The sequence below is a fragment of the Ranitomeya imitator genome, chromosome 10 (assembly GCF_032444005.1).
Source record: "Ranitomeya imitator isolate aRanImi1 chromosome 10, aRanImi1.pri, whole genome shotgun sequence".
Taxonomy (NCBI): domain Eukaryota; kingdom Metazoa; phylum Chordata; class Amphibia; order Anura; family Dendrobatidae; genus Ranitomeya; species Ranitomeya imitator.
In genome coordinates this window covers 3,866,742-3,886,834 of record NC_091291.1, presented here as the reverse complement: position 1 = coordinate 3,886,834, position 20,093 = coordinate 3,866,742, and the positions used below count along the sequence as shown (strand labels likewise).

The following is a 20,093-nucleotide window of genomic DNA, read 5'->3' as shown; positions in this document are numbered from 1 at the left end:
GGCCTGCCAACCTGCGCGGCCTGCCAACCGGCGCGGCCTGCCAACCAACCTGGCCTGCCAACCAGTGTGGCCTGCCAACCGGCGCGGCCTGCCAACCAACCTGGCCTGCCAACCGGCGCGGCCTGCCAACCAGCCTGGCCTGCCAACCTGCGCGGCCTGCCAACCTGCGCGGCCTGCCAACCAACCTGGCCTGCCAACCTGCGCGGCCTGCCAACCTGCGCGGCCTGCCAACCTGCGCGGCCTGCCAACCTGCGCGGCCTGCCAACCTGCGCGGCCTGCCAACCTGCGCGGCCACATGGAGGCTGCTACCCAGCGAATGTTTTATTGGTGTCCTGAATATTTGCTCTTCATCACATGGGACATTGATCCCAGATGATGGCTGATCGTCCTGTTGTCAGTGGTAATGGGCAGATGATTGGATGGGTTCAGGTTATTACGACCTCTGATCTCGGGGATTGTTATTACAGGACAATGGCAGCATTCAGCCTGGAGATCAAAGCTGCACAAGTACAGGATGCGCTGGGCCTTTAAGAGCACGTGGGGCGGGGCCGGACAGAGGCATGAATGGGCGAGGGCGTGGCCAGGCGTGCAGGGGGCGGGGTCAGGCACGGGGTTCAGCGGAGCTGCAGAGCGGACGGCAGAAAGTCCTGGAAGTTACAGGGAAGAGCGCGGAGCCCGGACACCGCGGACATGAGCGCCCGCCCCGCCAGCTGCCTGCTGCTCCTGCTGTGCGGCCACGGCCTGCTGTCCCTGCCGACCACCGAGGGTGAGTGCCCAGAGGAGCGTGCGGGGGCAGGCGAGGTGTCAGGACGTGTCTGGGACGTCACCGGTCCTAGCGTTACTATGGGGGCAGCGTGTGGTGGTCTCTGGTGATATTATTATGGGGGCAGCGTGTGGTGGTATTATTATGGGGGCAGCGTGTGGTGGTCTCTGATATTATTATGGGGGCAGCGTGTGGTGGTCTCTGGTGATATTATTATGGGGGCAGCGTGTGGTGGTCTCTGGTGATATTATTATGGTGGCAGCGTGTGGTGGTCTCTGGTGATATTATTATGGGGGCAGCGTGTGGTGGTCTCTGGTGATATTATTATGGGGGCAGCGTGTGGTGGTATTATTATGGGGGCAGCGTGTGGTGGTCTCTGGTGATATTATTATGGGGGCTGCGTGTGGTGGTCTCTGGTGATATTATTATGGGGGCAGCGTGTGGTGGTCTCTGGTGATATTATTATGGGGGCAGCGTGTGGTGGTCTCTGGTGATATTATTATGGGGGCAGCGTGTGGTGGTCTCTGGTGATATTATTATGGGGGCAGAGTGTGGTGGTATTATGGGGGCAGCGTGTGGTGGTCTCTGGTGATATTATTATGGGGGCTGCGTGTGGTGGTCTCTGGTGATATTATTATGGGGGCAGCGTGTGGTGGTCTCTGGTGATATTATTATGGGGGCAGCGTGTGGTGGTCTCTGGTGATATTATTATGGGGGCAGCGTGTGGTGGTCTCTGGGGAGCTGTCTCTGGGGAGCTGGCACGTGGCGCTGGTGGTCTCTGGGGAGCTGGTGCTGGTGGTCTCTGGGGAGCTGGCACGTGGCGCTGGTGGTCTCTGGGGAGCTGGCGCTGGTAGTCTCTGGGGAGCTGGTGCGTGGCGCTGGTGGTCTCTGGGGAGCTGGCGCGCGGCACTGGTGGTCTCTGGGGAGCTGGTGGTCTCTGGGGAGCTGGTGCTGGTGGTCTCTGGGGAGCTGGTGCTGGTGGTCTCCGGGGAGCTGGCACGTGGTGCTGGTGGTCTCTGGGGAGCTGGTGCTGGTGGTCTCTGGGGAGCTGGTGCTGGTGGTCTCCGGGGAGCTGGCACGTGGTGCTGGTGGTCTCCGGGGAGCTGGTGCTGGTGGTCTCTGGGGAGCTGGTGCTGGTGGTCTCTGGGGAGCTGGTGCTGGTGGTCTCTGGGGAGCTGGTGCTGGTGGTCTCCGGGGAGCTGGTGCTGGTGGTCTCCGGGGAGCTGGCACGTGGTGCTGGTGGTCTCTGGGGAGCTGGCACGTGGTGCTGGTGGTCTCCGGGGAGCTGGCACTGGTGGTCTCTGGGGAGCTGGCGCGCGGCACTGATGGTCTCTGGGGAGCTGGCGCGCGGCGCTGGTGATCTCTGGGGAGCTGGTGGTTTCTGGGGTGCTGGTGGTCTCTGGGGAGCTGGTGGTCTCTGGGGACCTGGTACTGGTGGTCTCTGGGGAGCTGGTGGTTTCTGGGGACCTGGTGCTGGTGGTCTCTAGGGAGCTGGTGGTTTCTGGGGTGCTGGTGGTCTCTGGGGAGCTGGTGGTTTCTGGGGACCTGGTGCTGGTGGTCTCTGGGGAGCTGGTGGTTTCTGGGGACCTGGTGCTGGTGGTCTCTGGGGAGCTGGTGGTTTCTGGGGACCTGGTGCTGGTGGTCTCCGGGGAGCTGGTGCTGGTGGTCTCCGGGGAGCTGGTGCTGGTGGTCTCCGGGGAGCTGGTGCTGGTGGTCTCTGGGGAGCTGGTGCTGGTGGTCTCTGGGGAGCTGGTGCTGGTGGTCTCTGGGGAGCTGGTGGTCTCTGGGGAGCTGGTGCTGGTGGTCTCTGGGGAGCTGGTGGTCTCTGGGGAGCTGGTGCTGGTGGTCTCTGGGGAGCTGGTGCTGGTGGTCTCTGGGGAGCTGGCACGTGGTGCTGGTGGTCTCCGGGGAGCTGGCACTGGTGGTCTCTGGGGAGCTGGCGCGCGGCACTGATGGTCTCTGGGGAGCTGGCGCGCGGCGCTGGTGGTCTCTGGGGTGCTGGTGGTCTCTGGGGACCTGGTACTGGTGGTCTCTGGGGAGCTGGTGGTTTCTGGGGACCTGGTGCTGGTGGTCTCTGGGGAGCTGGTGGTTTCTGGGGACCTGGTGCTGGTGGTCTCCGGGGAGCTGGTGCTGGTGGTCTCTGGGGAGCTGGTGCTGGTGGTCTCTGGGGAGCTGGTGCTGGTGGTCTCTGGGGTGCTGGTGGTCTCTGGGGAGCTGGTGCTGGTGGTCTCTGGGGTGCTGGTGGTCTCTGGGGAGCTGGTGCTGGTGGTCTCTGGGGAGCTGGTGGTCTCTGGGGAGCTGGTGCTGGTGGTCTCTGGGGAGCTGGTGCTGGTGGTCTCTGGGGAGCTGGCACGTGGTGCTGGTGGTCTCCGGGGAGCTGGCACTGGTGGTCTCTGGGGAGCTGGCGCGCGGCACTGATGGTCTCTGGGGAGCTGGCGCGCGGCGCTGGTGGTCTCTGGGGTGCTGGTGGTCTCTGGGGACCTGGTACTGGTGGTCTCTGGGGAGCTGGTGGTTTCTGGGGACCTGGTGCTGGTGGTCTCTGGGGAGCTGGTGGTTTCTGGGGACCTGGTGCTGGTGGTCTCTGGGGAGCTGGTGGTTTCTGGGGACCTGGTGCTGGTGGTCTCTGGGGAGCTGGTGGTTTCTGGGGACCTGGTGCTGGTGGTCTCTGGGGAGCTGGTGGTTTCTGGGGACCTGGTGCTGGTGGTCTCTGGGGAGCTGGCTCTGGGTGCATGCACACATGTTGGTGACGTGTTTACATTCCCATGCAGCAGTGACAGGGTTAATCTTTGCTCACTTTAACTCCTTCTCCTACATTAAGTGACTCAGTAGCTGCCAGAGCCAAACCCAAGCAGCGGCCTGACCCCCTGGGTGGGCTGAGCCAGCGGTGCCCCTGTCAGTCGGGGGTCCGGATCACTTGCACCAGCTTCTGCAGTTGTCTGTCAGGTGCGCTCCATGGCTGAGTCTGTTGCCCCTTCTGGTGCGGACTGGCACTTGTAGTCCCACAGACACTGCCTGCCTGGAGTGTGTATGGGAGTAATGGCTCCAGTGTGGGTATATATCTCCCCCCATCCACGCTGGCGCCGTGGGCGGAGGTGGCATCATTATTGTTAGCGGCTGATTTCTGCACATATTGTTAATGAGGAGTTGGCAGTGATGACTTCAGACGTGTGAAGTGATTAATGGTGAATTCTGGAACTGTGCGATCAAATATAGAACTTTGCCCCCTCGGGGATCGGGCGCTGCCTACTGTACAGGATGTCGGTGCCAAGCAGTAAGCCTCACACAGCCGTCACTCCAGGGGTGGTATAAGAGAAGCCCTGTAGGGGGAGCTGTAGAGCCAGTGCAGATCCTCCGTGTGTAGAGCGCCAGCTCTGTGGACCTGGGGAGCTGTAGAGCGCCAGCTCTGTGGGCGTGGGGAGTATCTATGTGTGAATGACCCCACAGGTCTATATACAGTTTATAGGTAGCGATGTGCTCAGGGGGCTTCTCCTTGCGGGGGTCCTGTACGATAAATCCTCAGTGTGCTGTTACGGACGTTCTGTTCCATCCTCTCCGCACACAATAATCTCTTGTGTTCAGCGTTTCGTGCTGCAGTTTTACCATTTTACTTAGTTTGGGGATTTTTTCTGATAGAATATCGGCTGAACTGTATGGACACATGCCTTTTTTCGGCCGTGCTAACTATGTTACTGCATAGGAATGGTCACAATGTGACCGGCCCCCAGACAGTAGGACCACCCTGCTCACGTAAGGCCAACTGTACCGGCTTATGACAGTCCGTGCTGCCCCAAAAGCCCCACCCCCCCAGCATGTACAGGTGTGTGACCGTCCCCTGCCACCCTCCCCCCCCATAATGTACAGGTGTGTGACGGTCCCCACTGCCCCCCATAGTGTACAGGCGTGTGATGGTCCCCTGCCGCCCCCTCATCATGTACAGGTGTGTGATGGTCCCCTGCCGCCCCTCATCATGTACAGGTGTGTGATGGTCCCCTGCCGCCCCCACATCATGTACAGGTGTGTGACGGTCCCCTGCCGCCCCCTCATCATGTACAGGTGTGTGATGGTCCCCTGCCGCCCCCTCATCATGTACAGGTGTGTGATGGTCCCCTGCCGCCCCCACATCATGTACAGGTGTGTGACGGTCCCTGCTGCCCCCCATAGTGTACAGGTGTGTGACGGTCCCTGCTGCCCCCCATAGTGTACAGGTGTGTGACGGTCCCTGCTGCCCCCCATAGTGTACAGGTGTGTGATGGTCCCTGCTGCCCCCATAGTGTACAGGTGTGTGATGGTCCCCGCTGCCCCCCATAGTGTACAGGTGTGTGACGGTCCCCATAGTGTACAGGTGTGTGACGGTCCCCCGCTGCCCCCCATAGTGTACAGGTGTGTGACGGTCCCCGCTGCCCCCCATAGTGTACAGGTGTGTGACGGTCCCCGCTGCCCCCATAGTGTACAGGTGTGTGACGGTCCCCGCTGCCCCCATAGTGTACAGGTGTGTGATGGTCCCACTGCCCCCCATAGTGTACAGGTGTGTGACGGTCCCCCGCTGCCCCCATAGTGTACAGGTGTCTGACGGTCCCCGCTGCCCCCATAGTGTACAGGTGTGTGATGGTCCCTGCTGCCCCCATAGTGTACAGGTGTGTGATGGTCCCTGCTGCCCCCCATAGTGTACAGGTGTGTGACGGTCCCCACTGTCCCCATAATGTACAGGTGTGTGATGGTCCCCGCTGCCCCCATAGTGTACAGATGTGTGACTGTCCCCGCTGCCCCCCATAGTGTACAGATGTGTGACTGTCCCCGCTGCCCCCCATAGTGTACAGGTGTGTGACTGTCCCCGCTGCCCCCCATAGTGTACAGGTGTGTGACGGTCTCCGCTGTCCCCCATAGTGTACAGGTGTGTGACTGTCCCCGCTGCCCCCCATAGTGTACAGGTGTGTGACTGTCCCCGCTGCCCCCCATAGTGTACAGGTGTGTGACGGTCCCCGCTGCCCCCATAGTGTACAGGTGTGTGACGGTCCCCGCTGTCCCCCATAGTGTACAGGTGTGTGACTGTCCCCGCTGCCCCCCATAGTGTACAGGTGTGTGACGGTCCCCGCTGCCCCCATAGTGTACAGGTGTGTGATGGTCCCCGCTGCCCCCCATAGTGTACAGGTGTGTGACGGTCCCCCGCTGCCCCCCATAGTGTACAGGTGTGTGACGGTCCCCGCTGCCCCCCATAGTGTACAGGTGTGTGACTGTCCCCGCTGCCCCCCATAGTGTACAGGTGTGTGACGGTCCCCGCTGCCCCCATAGTGTACAGGTGTGTGACGGTCCCCGCTGTCCCCCATAGTGTACAGGTGTGTGACGGTCCCCCGCTGCCCCCCATAGTGTACAGGTGTGTGATGATCCCCGCTGCCCCCATAGTGTACAGGTGTGTGACGGTCCCCGCTGCCCCCATAGTGTACAGGTGTGTGATGGTCCCCGCTGCCCCCCATAGTGTACAGGTGTGTGACGGTCCCCCGCTGCCCCCCATAGTGTACAGGTGTGTGACGGTCCCTGCTGCCCCCCCCCCATAGTGTACAGGTGTGTGATGGTCCCTGCTGCCCCCATGGTGTACAGGTGTGTGACGGTCCCCCGCTGCCCCCCCCCCCATAGTGTACAGGTGTGTGATGGTCCCTGCTGCCCCCATAGTGTACAGGTGTGTGACGGTCCCCGCTGCCCCCCATAGTGTACAGGTGTGTGATGGTCCCTGCTGCCCCCATAGTGTACAGGTGTGTGATGGTCCCCGCTGCCCCCCATAGTGTACAGGTGTGTGATGGTCCCCGCTGCCCCCCATAGTGTACAGGTGTGTGATGGTCCCTGCTGCCCCCCATAGTGTACAGGTGTGTGACGGTCCCCCGCTGCCCCCCATAGTGTACAGGTGTGTGATGGTCCCCGCTGCCCCCCATAGTGTACAGGTGTGTGATGGTCCCCGCTGCCCCCCATAGTGTACAGGTGTGTGATGGTCCCCGCTGCCCTCCATAGTGTACAGGTGTGTGATGGTCCCCGCTGCCCCCCATAGTGTACAGGTGTGTGATGGTCCCCGCTGCCCCCATAGTGTACAGGTGTGTGATGGTCCCTGCTGCCCCCATAGTGTACAGGTGTGTGACGGTCCCTGCTGCCCCCCCCCCCCCCCATAGTGTACAGGTGTGTGATGGTCCCTGCTGCCCCCATAGTGTACAGGTGTGTGACGGTCCCCGCTGCCCCCCATAGTGTACAGGTGTGTGATGGTCCCTGCTGCCCCCATAGTGTACAGGTGTGTGATGGTCCCTGCTGCCCCCATAGTGTACAGGTGTGTGATGGTCCCCGCTGCCCCCCATAGTGTACAGGTGTGTGACGGTCCCCCGCTGCCCCCCATAGTGTACAGGTGTGTGATGGTCCCCGCTGCCCCCACCCCCCATAGTGTACAGGTGTGTGACGGTCCCTGCTGCCCCCACCCCCCATAGTGTACAGGTGTGTGACGGTCCCTGCTGCCCCCACCCCCCATAGTGTACAGGTGTGTGATGGTCCCTGCTGCCCCCCATAGTGTACAGATGTGTGACGGTCCCCGCTGCCCCCATAGTGTACAGGTGTGTGACGGTCCCTGCTGCCCCCACCCCCCATAGTGTACAGGTGTGTGATGGTCCCTGCTGCCCCCATAGTGTACAGGTGTGTGATGGTCCCTGCTGCCCCCATAGTGTACAGGTGTGTGATGCTCCCCGCTGCCCCCCATAGTGTACAGGTGTGTGATGGTCCCCGCTGCCCCCATAGTGTACAGGTGTGTGATGGTCCCTGCTGCCCCCATAGTGTACAGGTGTGTGATGGTCCCTGCTGCCCCCATAGTGTACAGGTGTGTGATGGTCCCCGCTGCCCCCCATAGTGTACAGGTGTGTGATGGTCCCCGCTGCCCCCCATAGTGTACAGGTGTGTGACGGTCCCCGCTGCCCCCCATAGTGTACAGGTGTGTGATGGTCCCCGCTGCCCCCCATAGTGTACAGGTGTGTGACGGTCCCCCGCTGCCCCCCATAGTGTACAGGTGTGTGATGGTCCCCGCTGCCCCCACCCCCCATAGTGTACAGGTGTGTGACGGTCCCTGCTGCCCCCACCCCCCATAGTGTACAGGTGTGTGACGGTCCCTGCTGCCCCCACCCCCCATAGTGTACAGGTGTGTGACGGTCCCTGCTGCCCCCACCCCCCATAGTGTACAGGTGTGTGATGGTCCCTGCTGCCCCCCATAGTGTACAGATGTGTGACGGTCCCCGCTGCCCCCATAGTGTACAGGTGTGTGACGGTCCCTGCTGCCCCCACCCCCCATAGTGTACAGGTGTGTGATGGTCCCTGCTGCCCCCATAGTGTACAGATGTGTGACGGTCCCTGCTGCCCCCACCCCCCATAGTGTACAGGTGTGTGACGGTCCCTGCTGCCCCCACCCCCCATAGTGTACAGGTGTGTGATGGTCCCCGCTGCCCCCATAGTGTACAGGTGTGTGACGGTCCCTGCTGCCCCCACCCCCCATAGTGTACAGGTGTGTGACGGTCCCCGCTGCCCCCCATAGTGTACAGATGTGTGACGGTCCCCCGCTGCCCCCATAGTGTACAGGTGTGTGACGGTCCCCGCTGCCCCCCATAGTGTACAGGTGTGTGATGGTCCCTGCTGCCCCCACCCCCCATAGTGTACAGATGTGTGACGGTCCCCGCTGCCCCCATAGTGTACAGGTGTGTGACGGTCCCTGCTGCCCCCACCCCCCATAGTGTACAGGTGTGTGATGGTCCCCGCTGCCCCCATAGTGTACAGATGTGTGACGGTCCCCGCTGCCCCCCATAGTGTACAGATGTGTGACGGTCCCCCGCTGCCCCCATAGTGTACAGGTGTGTGACGGTCCCCGCTGCCCCCCATAGTGTACAGGTGTGTGATGGTCCCTGCTGCCCCCACCCCCCATAGTGTACAGGTGTGTGATGGTCCCTGCTGCCCCCATAGTGTACAGATGTGTGACGGTCCCTGCTGCCCCCATAGTGTACAGATGTGTGACGGTCCCCGCTGCCCCCCATAGTGTACAGATGTGTGATGGTCCCTGCTGCCCCCATAGTGTACAGTTGTGTGACGGTCCCCCGCTGCCCCCATAGTGTACAGTTGTGTGATGGTCCCTGCTGCCCCCATAGTGTACAGGTGTGTGACGGTCCCCCGCTGCCCCCATAGTGTACAGGTGTGTGACGGTCCCCGCTGCCCCCATAGTGTACAGGTGTGTGACGGTCCCCCGCTGCCCCCATAGTGTACAGATGTGTGACGGTCCCCGCTGCCCCCATAGTGTACAGGTGTGTGACAGTCCCCCGCTGCCCCCATAGTGTACAGGTGTGTGACGGTCCCCGCTGCCCCCCATAGTGTACAGATGTGTGACTGTCCCCGCTGCCCCCCATAGTGTACAGGTGTGTGACGGTCCCCGCTGCCCCCATAGTGTACAGTTGTGTGACGGTCCCCCGCTGCCCCCATAGTGTACAGGTGTGTGACGGTCCCCCGCTGCCCCCATAGTGTACAGGTGTGTGACGGTCCCCGCTGCCCCCATAGTGTACAGTTGTGTGACGGTCCCCCGCTGCCCCCATAGTGTACAGATGTGTGACAGTCCCCCGCTGCCCCCATAGTGTACAGATGTGTGACAGTCCCCCGCTGCCCCCATAGTGTACAGATGTGTGACAGTCCCCCGCTGCCCCCATAGTGTACAGGTGTGTGATGGTCCCTGCTGCCCCCCATAGTGTACAGATGTGTGACGGTCCCTGCTGCCCCCATAGTGTACAGATGTGTGACTGTCCCCGCTGCCCCCCATAGTGTACAGGTGTGTGACTGTCCCCGCTGCCCCCCATAGTGTACAGGTGTGTGATGGTCCCTGCTGCCCCCCATAGTGTACAGATGTGTGACGGTCCCCTGCTGCCCCCATAGTGTACAGATGTGTGACTGTCCCCGCTGCCCCCCATAGTGTACAGGTGTGTGACTGTCCCCGCTGCCCCCCATAGTGTACAGGTGTGTGATGGTCCCCCGCTGCCCCCATAGTGTACAGGTGTGTGACGGTCCCCCGCTGCCCCCATAGTGTACAGGTGTGTGACGGTCCCCCGCTGCCCCCATAGTGTACAGGTGTGTGACGGTCCCCCGCTGCCCCCATAGTGTACAGATGTGTGACTGTCCCCGCTGCCCCCCATAGTGTACAGGTGTGTGACTGTCCCCGCTGCCCCCCATAGTGTACAGATGTGTGACGGTCCCCTGCTGCCCCCATAGTGTACAGATGTGTGACTGTCCCCGCTGCCCCCCATAGTGTACAGGTGTGTGACGGTCCCCGCTGCCCCCATAGTGTACAGGTGTGTGACTGTCCCCGCTGCCCCCCATAGTGTACAGGTGTGTGATGGTCCCCTGCTGCCCCCATAGTGTACAGGTGTGTGACGGTCCCCCGCTGCCCCCATAGTGTACAGGTGTGTGATGGTCCCCGCTGCCCCCATAGTGTACAGGTGTGTGATGGTCCCCGCTGCCCCCATAGTGTACAGGTGTGTGATGGTCCCCGCTGCCCCCATAGTGTACAGGTGTGTGACGGTCCCCGCTGCCCCCCATAGTGTACAGATGTGTGATGGTCCCCGCTGCCCCCATAGTGTACAGGTGTGTGACGGTCCCCTGCTGCCCCCATAGTGTACAGGTGTGTGACTGTCCTGTTTCAGTAGCGGCCCCTAGAGGCCGGTGTGCGCCTCTACACAGTAGCTGACTGTCAGGCTGGTCCATGGTGCTGGAGCAGGATGTGACCCTTCAGTCTTTCCCCGGGTAGGATGGGGGCAGGATATATATATCCCCCCGCCTGGGCGCCGGCTCCATGAGGCGGCTTGTGAGGTATTCAGCCCGGAAATGTTTCTGAAGTCGCCGTAGAGATGGGGTGCGGCGCTGATTCACGCTGAGGAATGCCGGTGACGTCTCGCCCCCGTGGTTATAGGTGCATATCTCACCTTTGTATTCCCAGCGCCATAAAGCAGAAATCTGTCACCGGGAGTCCTCCCATACAGGCAGGACGGGACACCATGTGTACGCCGGGGGCTGGGACAGCTGCATGCGCTGCCTGTGCTGTCACCCAGCTTTCCCAGCTCCTGACTGCATGTGCATCGCTGGGGAGGATTTCATGGCGATTGTGGCAGTGTCCTGTAAAGCTGTGGTTCATGGCGATGCGCCCACCAGGGGGCCCCATTTTCTGCAGCGGATTGTGGCGCCCTCCAGTGGTTTGGGTGAATAGCATTCAGCAGTGGGGTAGATGTTGGAGACCGCGGGTCGCTCCCCCGTCCGGGCCTCGCCGGGGGGCACTGTATAAATGGGGGATAATCTCCTGCGTGGACAGTCTGATGGCGGAGGCGCTCGGATTGCATTAATGGCCCATTCTTCTCGCTCTGTACATTTTTTGGCAGGAGGTCTTCGGTGTTGGCCGGACATGAAAGCTTCGTGTAGATGCTGTAAATCGCACACGTTCGCGGTGAGCGGGGGAGATGTCGGGATTACAGGGGCTGTGACGCTTCGCCCCTGCGATAGTCTGTAGATGGTGGGCTCGGTGTGGTGATGAGGATGATGGGAGTCATGGCCGCTCTGCTGGGAGTGGACAGGTGCCGGTTTTCATTCTTCTGGATGAGTCTCATTCATTCCCATCCCTGACGCTGCTGTGTAATCGGTGGGTGTCAGGACGCCTCTCCTGGGGTGGGGGGCACCATGTTACTTCCTCAGGGGTGAGGAATTAGGATGAGTGTAAAAGTGTGTCTCTTCCTCCCCCCTGAGTGCAGAACTGTGGGGGTCTCGATGGAAACGAGTGGCTGTGATTGGACCCTGGGAGCCGCAGATATGGGTCATGTGAGGTTCATGGATATGGTGGGACCCCCTGTAATACAGGCCATAGGTGTCAGGTGAAGGTGACCTCCTCAGTGATTTGGGGCGCGGACCACCCACCCGTGTAGGAGGTGGTATGTAACGTGTCAGTCTGTGGATGCGGCATGTCGGGGCTTGTGCATGGAGCCGACGCTCCGCTCTTCCTGCCCGTGCCTGGCGCGCACTCACTGCATTGTATTACCTGATTGTGGTCGTCACCGCATGTAAGGGGAGAAGACAGTGCTTCCTGCGGGGACGGATTTGTTTTTTTTTGGATCAGTGAGAGGATGTGGTGGGGTCATGGCGGATGGAAAGTGTCAGGTAGAGATGACGGGGCGATAGCATCGTGCAAGAACACATTCGCCTCGGAAATCTGGTGTCCACAGGGTGATAACCAGTAATATCGTCCATTATCGCAGAGCTTAAAGGGGATCTCCAGGTGAAATAGAACCATGATGACTGGTGGGGCTGAGTCATTTATTAAGACCTCATGTTGTCTCTGGTGGTCCCGCACTCGACAATGTCTGGGGCAGTGTCCTGTATGGGGGCTGGGGGTCGCACTTCAGAGTCTTCACATCAATGGGAGACTCCATTGCAGAGAGCGTACCCCCGTGTCGCTCTGTGCCACCATCCACCGCACCCCCGCCAGGTGGGAAAGAGACCCCCGCAGGCGTCCTGTGAGATCCTCCGCCGGGTGGGAGAGAGACCCCGCAGGCATCCTGTGAGATCATCCCCCGGGTGGGAGAGAGACCCCACAGGCGTCCTGTGAGATTCTCTGCCGGGTGGGAGAGAGACCCCTCAGGCGTCCCGTGAGATCCTCCGCCGGGTGGGAGAGACCCCCCTCAGGCATCCTGTGAGATTCTCTGCCGGGTGGGAGAGAGACCCCTCAGGCGTCCCGTGAGATCCTCCGCCGGGTGGGAGAGAGACTCTGCAGGCATCCTGTGAGATCCTCCGCCGGGTGGGAGAGAGACTCTGCAGGCGTCCTGTGAGATTCTCTGCCGGGTGGGAGAGAGACCCCTCAGGCGTCCCGTGAGATCCTCCGCCGGGTGGGAGAGAGACTCTGCAGGCATCCTGTGAGATTCTCTGCCGGGTGGGAGAGAGACTCTGCAGGCATCCTGTGATATCCACCGCCGGGTGGGAGAGAGACTCTGCAGGCGTCCTGTGATATCCACCGCCGGGTGGGAGACAGACCCCACAGGCGTCCTGTGAGATCCTCTGCCGGGTGGGAGAGAGACTCTGCAGGCGTCCTGTGAGATTCTCTGCCGGGTGGGATAGAGACCCCGCAGGCGTCCTGTGAGATCCTCTGCCGGGTGGGAGAGAGACTCTGCAGGCGTCCTGTGAGATTCTCTGCCGGGTGGGATAGAGACCCCACAGGCGTCCTGTGAGATCCTCTGCCGGGTGGGATAGAGACCCCGCAGGCGTCCTGGGAGATCCTCCGTCCTTGCCATTCACCTGCTTTCTGTGGTGTTCTCCAGGAATGACCACTGTTGGCTCCTACGATGGGGGGGACCCGTCGGCGGTCCGTACAGTGGGGTGTTGCTGAGCCCTAGCAGTGAACGGCACATCCCCCACGCGCCCGCTGAATTGTTTGCTTTGCCACTGTTTGTTCAGGGAGGGGGAGCTGGCACGAGGACGGGGCGCGCACCTCCACATTCCCAGGCTCTGGTCCAAGGCCACACCGGAAATCTGCACCTGTAATCGGGGCCTGCGGTGCTTCCTCTCCCTGGAGGTCAGACGGCTTCCCCTGATATTGGGGGGCAATTGTGTCTTAAGGCCATGTCCCTGATCCCGCTTCCCCAGTAAGGGGCATTTGTGCGCAGGAGTAATGTAAATCCCGGCTCTGCCGGAGTCCCTCTATCCACGGTAATGTAAATCCCGGCTCTGCCGGAGCCCCTCTATCCACGGTAATGTAAATCCCGGCTCTGCCGGAGCCCCTCTATCCACGGTAATGTAAATCCCGGCTCTGCCCGAGCCCCTCTATCAACGGTAATGTAAATCCCGGCTCTGCCGGAGCCCCTCTATCCACGGTAATGTAAATCCCGGCTCTGCCGGAGCCCCTCTATCCACAGTAATGTAAATCCCGGCTCTGCCCGAGCCCCTCTATCAACGGTAATGTAAATCCCGGCTCTGCCGGAGCCCCTCTATCCACGGTAATGTAAATCCCGGCTCTGCCGGAGCCCCTCTATCCACGGTAATGTAAATCCCGGCTCTGCCGGAGCCCCTCTATCCACGGTAATGTAAATCCCGGCTCTGCCGGAGCCCCTCTATCCACGGTAATGTAAATCCCGGCTCTGCCGGAGCCCCTCTATCCACGGTAATGTAAATCCCGGCTCTTCCGGAGCCCCTCTATCCACGGTAATGTAAATCCCGGCTCTGCCGGAGCCCCTCTATCCACGGTAATGTAAATCCCGGCTCTGCCGGAGCCCCTCTATCCACGGTAATGTAAATCCCGGCTCTGCCGGAGCCCCTCTATCCACGGTAATGTAAATCCCGGCTCTGCCGGAGCCCCTCTATCCACGGTAATGTAAATCCCGGCTCTGCCGGAGCCCCTCTATCCACGGTAATGTAAATCCCGGCTCTGCCGGAGCCCCTCTATCCACGGTAATGTAAATCCCGGCTCTGCCGGAGCCCCTCTATCCACGGTAATGTAAGTCTCGGCTCTGCCGGATCCCCTCTATCCACGGTAATGTAAATCCTGGCTCTGCCGGAGCCCCTCTATCCACGGTAATGTAAGTCTCGGCTCTGCCGGAGCCCCTCTATCCACGGTAATGTAAGTCTCGGCTCTGCCGGATCCCCTCTATCCACGGTAATGTAAATCCCGGCTCTGCCGGAGCCCCTCTCTCCACGGTAATGTAAGTCCCGGCTCTGCCGGAGCCCCTCTATCCACAGTAATGTAAATCCCGGCTCTGCCGGAGCCCCTCTATCCACGGTAATGTAAATCCCGGCTCTGCCGGAGCCCCTCTATCCACGGTAATGTAAGTCCCGGCTCTGCCAGAGCCCCTCTATCCACGGTAATGTAAATCCCGGCTCTGCCGGAGCCCCTCTCTCCACAGAATCCCACCATGAATGGCTGCTGCAGGCACCACAGATGTCCGTACTCCGTGGCTGGCAGCGCTGCTCCTGGACTCTGTGTCCAGATGGGGACGTGGTAGGTTTTGGTTTCATGGCGTCGGCCCCGGTGGGGGAGCAGTCGTCTTTAGGCCGGAGCTGCCGTTGTGGGGGGCGAGTCCTCCGTGAGTCAGCTTCTCCTGCCCGATGCTGCCGCTGACTCGCTGCCCGTGGAGGTGGTTTTGGCTCGGGGTCGGGCGCTCGTCTGGGCTTGTGATTAGGTGTTCTTAATGGTGGAGGAATGCGGCCCACGTCGTCATTACATAACCGCACAGCTGGCTTCCATTAAATGCTCTGTCCTGCGTGCATGCTGGTACTTGTAGTGTCCTGTGTAGGCATTCAAGCCTGACGTGATTGTATGGTGACCGAGCCGCCGTGGATGGCGTCCTCCGCTGCTGTCGCTCACCGCTCTCTTCTCTTCTCTTTCAGTGATGCTGCTGGACTTTGAGAAGATGAAGGGAGAGACCGGCTGGCTCACCAACCCATTTGGGAAAGGGGTAAGTAGCACCGGCCAGTGACCCTGCGTCGCCCGCCTCCACGCACCAGGGACGCTGTTTGCTGAGATTAATCATTAGTCGGTAATCCCATCTCTGGTCCTATTTGGAGAGGGTGCAGGTTTAGCGATGGCGGCCGCAGGGAGCGCTCTCTGATCTAGCCGCGTAGGTCTGTGGCCCTCGTTACCCCGGATGCTCCTGACATCCCTAGGAAAAAGCAGACCACCTGCTCCGTTCCCCTGGGGAGCAGAGATGGAGGGGTTAATAATTGTGATGACAACACTCATCCCAGCGACTTGTCCTAATCAGTTGCCACTTTATGCCGACGCTGACCTTCAGGGTGACGGGGTCGTCCCATCATGAGGCGCTGATCCTGGAAGATGATTGAAGTTATTGGGCAGCGGACGGGGGATAGGCCCGCAGCCGGTGGGGGGGATAGGCCCGCAGCCGGTGGGGGGGATAGGCCCGCAGCCGGTGGGGGGGGGGGATAGGCCCGCAGCCGGTGTGGGGATAGGCCCGCAGCCAGTGTGGGGAGAGGGCCGCCGCCGGTGTGGGGAGAGGGCCGCCGCCGGTGTGGGGAGAGGGCCGCAGCCGGTGGTGGGGATAGGGCCGCAGCCGGTGGTGGGGATAGGGCCGCAGCCGGTGGTGGGGAGAGGGCCGCAGCCGCTGGTGGGGAGAGGGCCGCAGCCGCTGGTGGGGAGAGGGCCGCAGCCGCTGGTGGGGAGAGGGCCGCAGCCGCTGGTGGGGAGAGGGCCGCAGCCGCTGGTGGGGAGAGGGCCGCAGCCGCTGGTGGGGAGAGGGCCGCAGCCGCTGGTGGGGAGAGGGCCGCAGCCGCTGGTGGGGAGAGGGCCGCAGCCGCTGGTGGGGAGAGGGCCGCAGCCGCTGGTGGGGAGAGGGCCGCAGCCGCTGGTGGGGAGAGGGCCGCAGCCGGTGTGGGGAGAGGGCCGCCGCCGGTGTGGGGAGAGGGCCGCAGCCGGTGGTGGGGATAGGGCCGCAGCCGGTGTGGGGAGAGGGCTGCCGCCGGTGGTGGGGATAGGGCCGCAGCCGCTGGTGGGGAGAGGGCCGCAGCCGCTGGTGGGGAGAGGGCCGCAGCCGCTGGTGGGGAGAGGGCCGCAGCCGCTGGTGGGGAGAGGGCCGCAGCCGCTGGTGGGGAGAGGGCCGCAGCCGCTGGTGGGGAGAGGGCCGCAGCCGCTGGTGGGGAGAGGGCCGCAGCCGCTGGTGGGGAGAGGGCCGCAGCCGGTGTGGGGAGAGGGCCGCAGCCGGTGTGGGGAGAGGGCCGCAGCCGCTGGTGGGGAGAGGGCCGCAGCCGCTGGTGGGGAGAGGGCCGCAGCCGCTGGTGGGGAGAGGGCCGCAGCCGCTGGTGGGGAGAGGGCCGCAGCCGCTGGTGGGGAGAGGGCCGCAGCCGGTGGGGGGGATAGGCCCGCTGCCGGCGTGGGGAGAGGGCCGCAGGCGGCGTGGGGAGAGGCCGCAGCCGGTGGTGGGGAGAGGCCGCTGCCCGTGGGTCCGCCATGGCTTGGAGCAGGCATCTGACAGCAGCTGGTTAGGATTTGCAGTGTTCGGCCCGGGACGCCCTCCGGCCACAACTTGTGACCCCAGATTGGGGCTGTGAGCGTCTCACGTTCTCCCCGTCTCTCTTGCAGTGGGATCTGCTACCGGACTGGAAGAACGGCAGCGCCATCTTCATGTATACGGTCTGCAACGTGCAGGAAGGCGAGCAGGACAACTGGCTCCGCACCAGCTGGATCTACCGCAGCGAGGCGCAGCGCATCTTCATCGAGCTGTACTTCACCGTCCGCGACTGCAACAGCTTCTCGGGCGTCTCGGGGTCTTGTAAGGAGACGTTCAATCTGTACTATATGGAGTCAGACATGGACATCGGCATCAACTTCCAGAAGCGACTCTTCCGCAAGATCGACACCATTGCACCCGATGAAATCACCCTGCAGGACGACATCGATTCCCGCAATCTGAAGCTAAACATTGAGGTCCGGTCGGTGGGGAAACTGACCAAGAAAGGCTTCTACCTGGCCTTCCAGGACATCGGCGCCTGCGTGGCGCTGCTCTCCGTCCGCATCTACTACAAAAAGTGCCCAGCGGCTGTGCAAGGAATGGCGCTGTTCCCCGAGACCGTCGCTGGCGCCGACTCACAGACCCTGGCAAAGGTGACGGGGAAGTGTGTGGAGAACTCCGTGTCGGTTGGAGATGATCCCAGCATGCATTGCAACACAGATGGAGAATGGCTGGTTCTCATTGGACAATGCGTCTGCACCGCCGGATACGAGAGAGTGGGGGACGAATGTCAAGGTAAATAATATTATAGTCTGATCATGTCGTGCAGGCAGAATGTCTGTGCCCAACATCAGGTTACCGAAACTGCGGACTCTGTGTACATACAATACAGTGCAATACTCCAGAGCTGCACTCACTATTCTGCTGGTGCAGTCACTGTGTACATACATTACATTACTGATCCTGAGTTACCTCCTGTATTATACCCCAGAGCTGCACTCACTATTCTGCTGGTGCAGTCACTGTGTACATACATTACATTACTGATCCTGAGTTACCTCCTGTATTATACCCCAGAGCTGCACTCACTATTCTGCTGGTGCAGTCACTGTGTACATACATTACATTACTGATCCTGAGTTACCTCCTGTATTATACCCCAGAGCTGCACTCACTATTCTGCTGGTGCAGTCACTGTGTACATACATTACATTACTGATCCTGAGTTACCTCCTGTATTATACCCCAGAGCTGCACTCACTATTCTGCTGGTGCAGTCACTGTGTACATACCTTACATTACTGATCCTGAGTTACATCCTGTATTATACTCCAGAGCTGCACTCGCTATTCTGCTGGTGCAGTCACTGTGTACATACATTACATTACTGATCCTGAGTTACCTCCTGTATTATACCCCAGAGCTGCGCTCACTATTCTGCTGGTGCAGTCACTGTGTACATACATTACATTACTGATCCTGAGTTACATCCTGTATTATACCCCAGAGCTGCGCTCACTATTCTGCTGGTGCAGTCACTGTGTATATATATTACATTACTGATCCTGAGTTACATCCTGTATTATACCCCAGAGCTGCGCTCACTATTCTGCTGGTGCAGTCACTGTGTACATACATTACATTACTGATCCTGAGTTACATCCTGTATTATACTCCAGAGCTGCACTCACTATTCTGCTGGAGCAGTCACTGTGTACATACATTACTGATCCTGAGTTATACTCCAGAGCTGCACTCACTATCGTATTTCTCCCAGAGCAGTTTTCCCCATCCGGTCCTGTTCCTGGCACATATGGACTCACTCGCAGCTTGGTATGTGGTGACGGTCGGCATCTTCTGGGATTTCCCTCTGATCCCAGCTTCCATGTTGCCGACCTCAGCCATTTGCCGGTTGGCGTCTCGTCCTCTGCGGTGAATGTGCCGCCGGCTGTGTGACATTGCATATAGATGGATGGCGCGGTGCAGGCGATGCTGAGCGGGTGCAGTCGTCGGTGATCACGGTTATCCCGCCGACAGTACATGATCCATAGTATTGCGCAGAGGACGCAGCCGGAGAGGTCGGCAGGACGGGCAGTGCCATTATCGGCCCTGTACCCACAGCCCGTCAGTCTGCCATTTCCTCAGCTTCCTATGTTAGGAATCTCGCTGTGTCCTCGCATGGTCCTGGAATGGAGGAGGAGACCAGCCGTCCCCCCAGCTCCACACACGGGGGCCTCCGCCGCAGATTTGTCAGGAGCCTCCTGATAATGAGACTTTTATTAGAACCAGGTTGTGTGTCTGACTCCAGCGCAGGAGGAGCAGACGGGAGCCGCAGGTGTCTGCACCCGGCACCGCAGGATGTATGCTCCGACATGTCAGGAGTGGGGGAGGAGGGGTCCGCAGAACGAGACCTCCACATCTGTAAATGGGGCATGCGCATCCGTACTGTGCGCGTCGGTACTGCTCTCTGTATTCAGCCCCATTCCCTCCGCTGTTGCTCTCTGTATTCAGCCCCATTCCCTCCGCTGTTGCTCTCTGTATTCAGCCCCATTCCCTCCGCTGTTGCTCTCTGTATTCAGCCCCATTCCCTCTGCTGTTGCTCTCTGTATTCAGCCCCATTCCCTCTGCTGTTGCTCTCTGTATTCAGCCCCATTCCCTCTGCTGTTGCTCTCTGTATTCAGCCCCATTCCCTCCGTTGTTGCTCTGTATTCAGCCCCATTCCCTCTGCTGTTGCTCTTTGTATTCAGCCCCATTCCTTCTGCTGTTGCTCTCTGTATTCAGCCCCATTCCCTCTGCTGTTGCTCTCTGTATTCAGCCCCATTCCCTCCGTTGTTGCTCTGTATTCAGCCCCATTCCCTCCGTTGTTGCTCTGTATTCAGCCCCATTCCCTCTGCTGTTGCTCTCTGTATTCAGCCCCATTCCCTCCGTTGTTGCTCTGTATTCAGCCCCATTCCCTCCGTTGTTGCTCTGTATTCAGCCCCATTCCCTCTGCTGTTGCTCTTTGTATTCAGCCCCATTCCTTCTGCTGTTGCTCTCTGTATTCAGCCCCATTCCCTCTGCTGTTGCTCTCTGTATTCAGCCCCATTCCCTCCGTTGTTGCTCTGTATTCAGCCCCATTCCTTCTGCTGTTGCTCTCTGTATTCAGCCCCATTCCCTCCGCTGTCGCCCTCTGTATTCAGCCCCATTCCCTCTGCTGTTGCTCTCTGTATTCAGCCCCATTTCCTCCGCTGTCGCTCTCTGTATTCAGCTCCATTCCCTCCGCTGTCGCTCTCTGTATTCAGCCCCATTCCCTCCGCTGTTGCTCTCTGTATTCAGCCCCATTCCCTCCGCTGTTGCTCTCTGTATTCAGCCCC

The 20,093-nt window shown here is 60.6% G+C and overlaps 1 protein-coding gene across 3 annotated transcripts in view; it reads left to right on the top strand.

The window, feature by feature from the left end:
* Positions 1-612: 612 nt before the first annotated feature.
* Positions 613-20,093, top strand: part of EPHA2 (EPH receptor A2) — a 37,964-nt gene continuing 18,483 nt past the window's right edge. For all 3 annotated transcript variants that reach the window (XM_069742046.1, XM_069742047.1, XM_069742045.1), the window contains exons 1-3: positions 613-766; positions 15,167-15,234; positions 16,872-17,535. In XM_069742046.1, the coding sequence (XP_069598147.1) occupies positions 691-766; positions 15,167-15,234; positions 16,872-17,535 (808 nt within the window). In that variant the 5' untranslated portion in view covers positions 613-690. The remainder of the gene's footprint in view (positions 767-15,166; positions 15,235-16,871; positions 17,536-20,093) is intronic.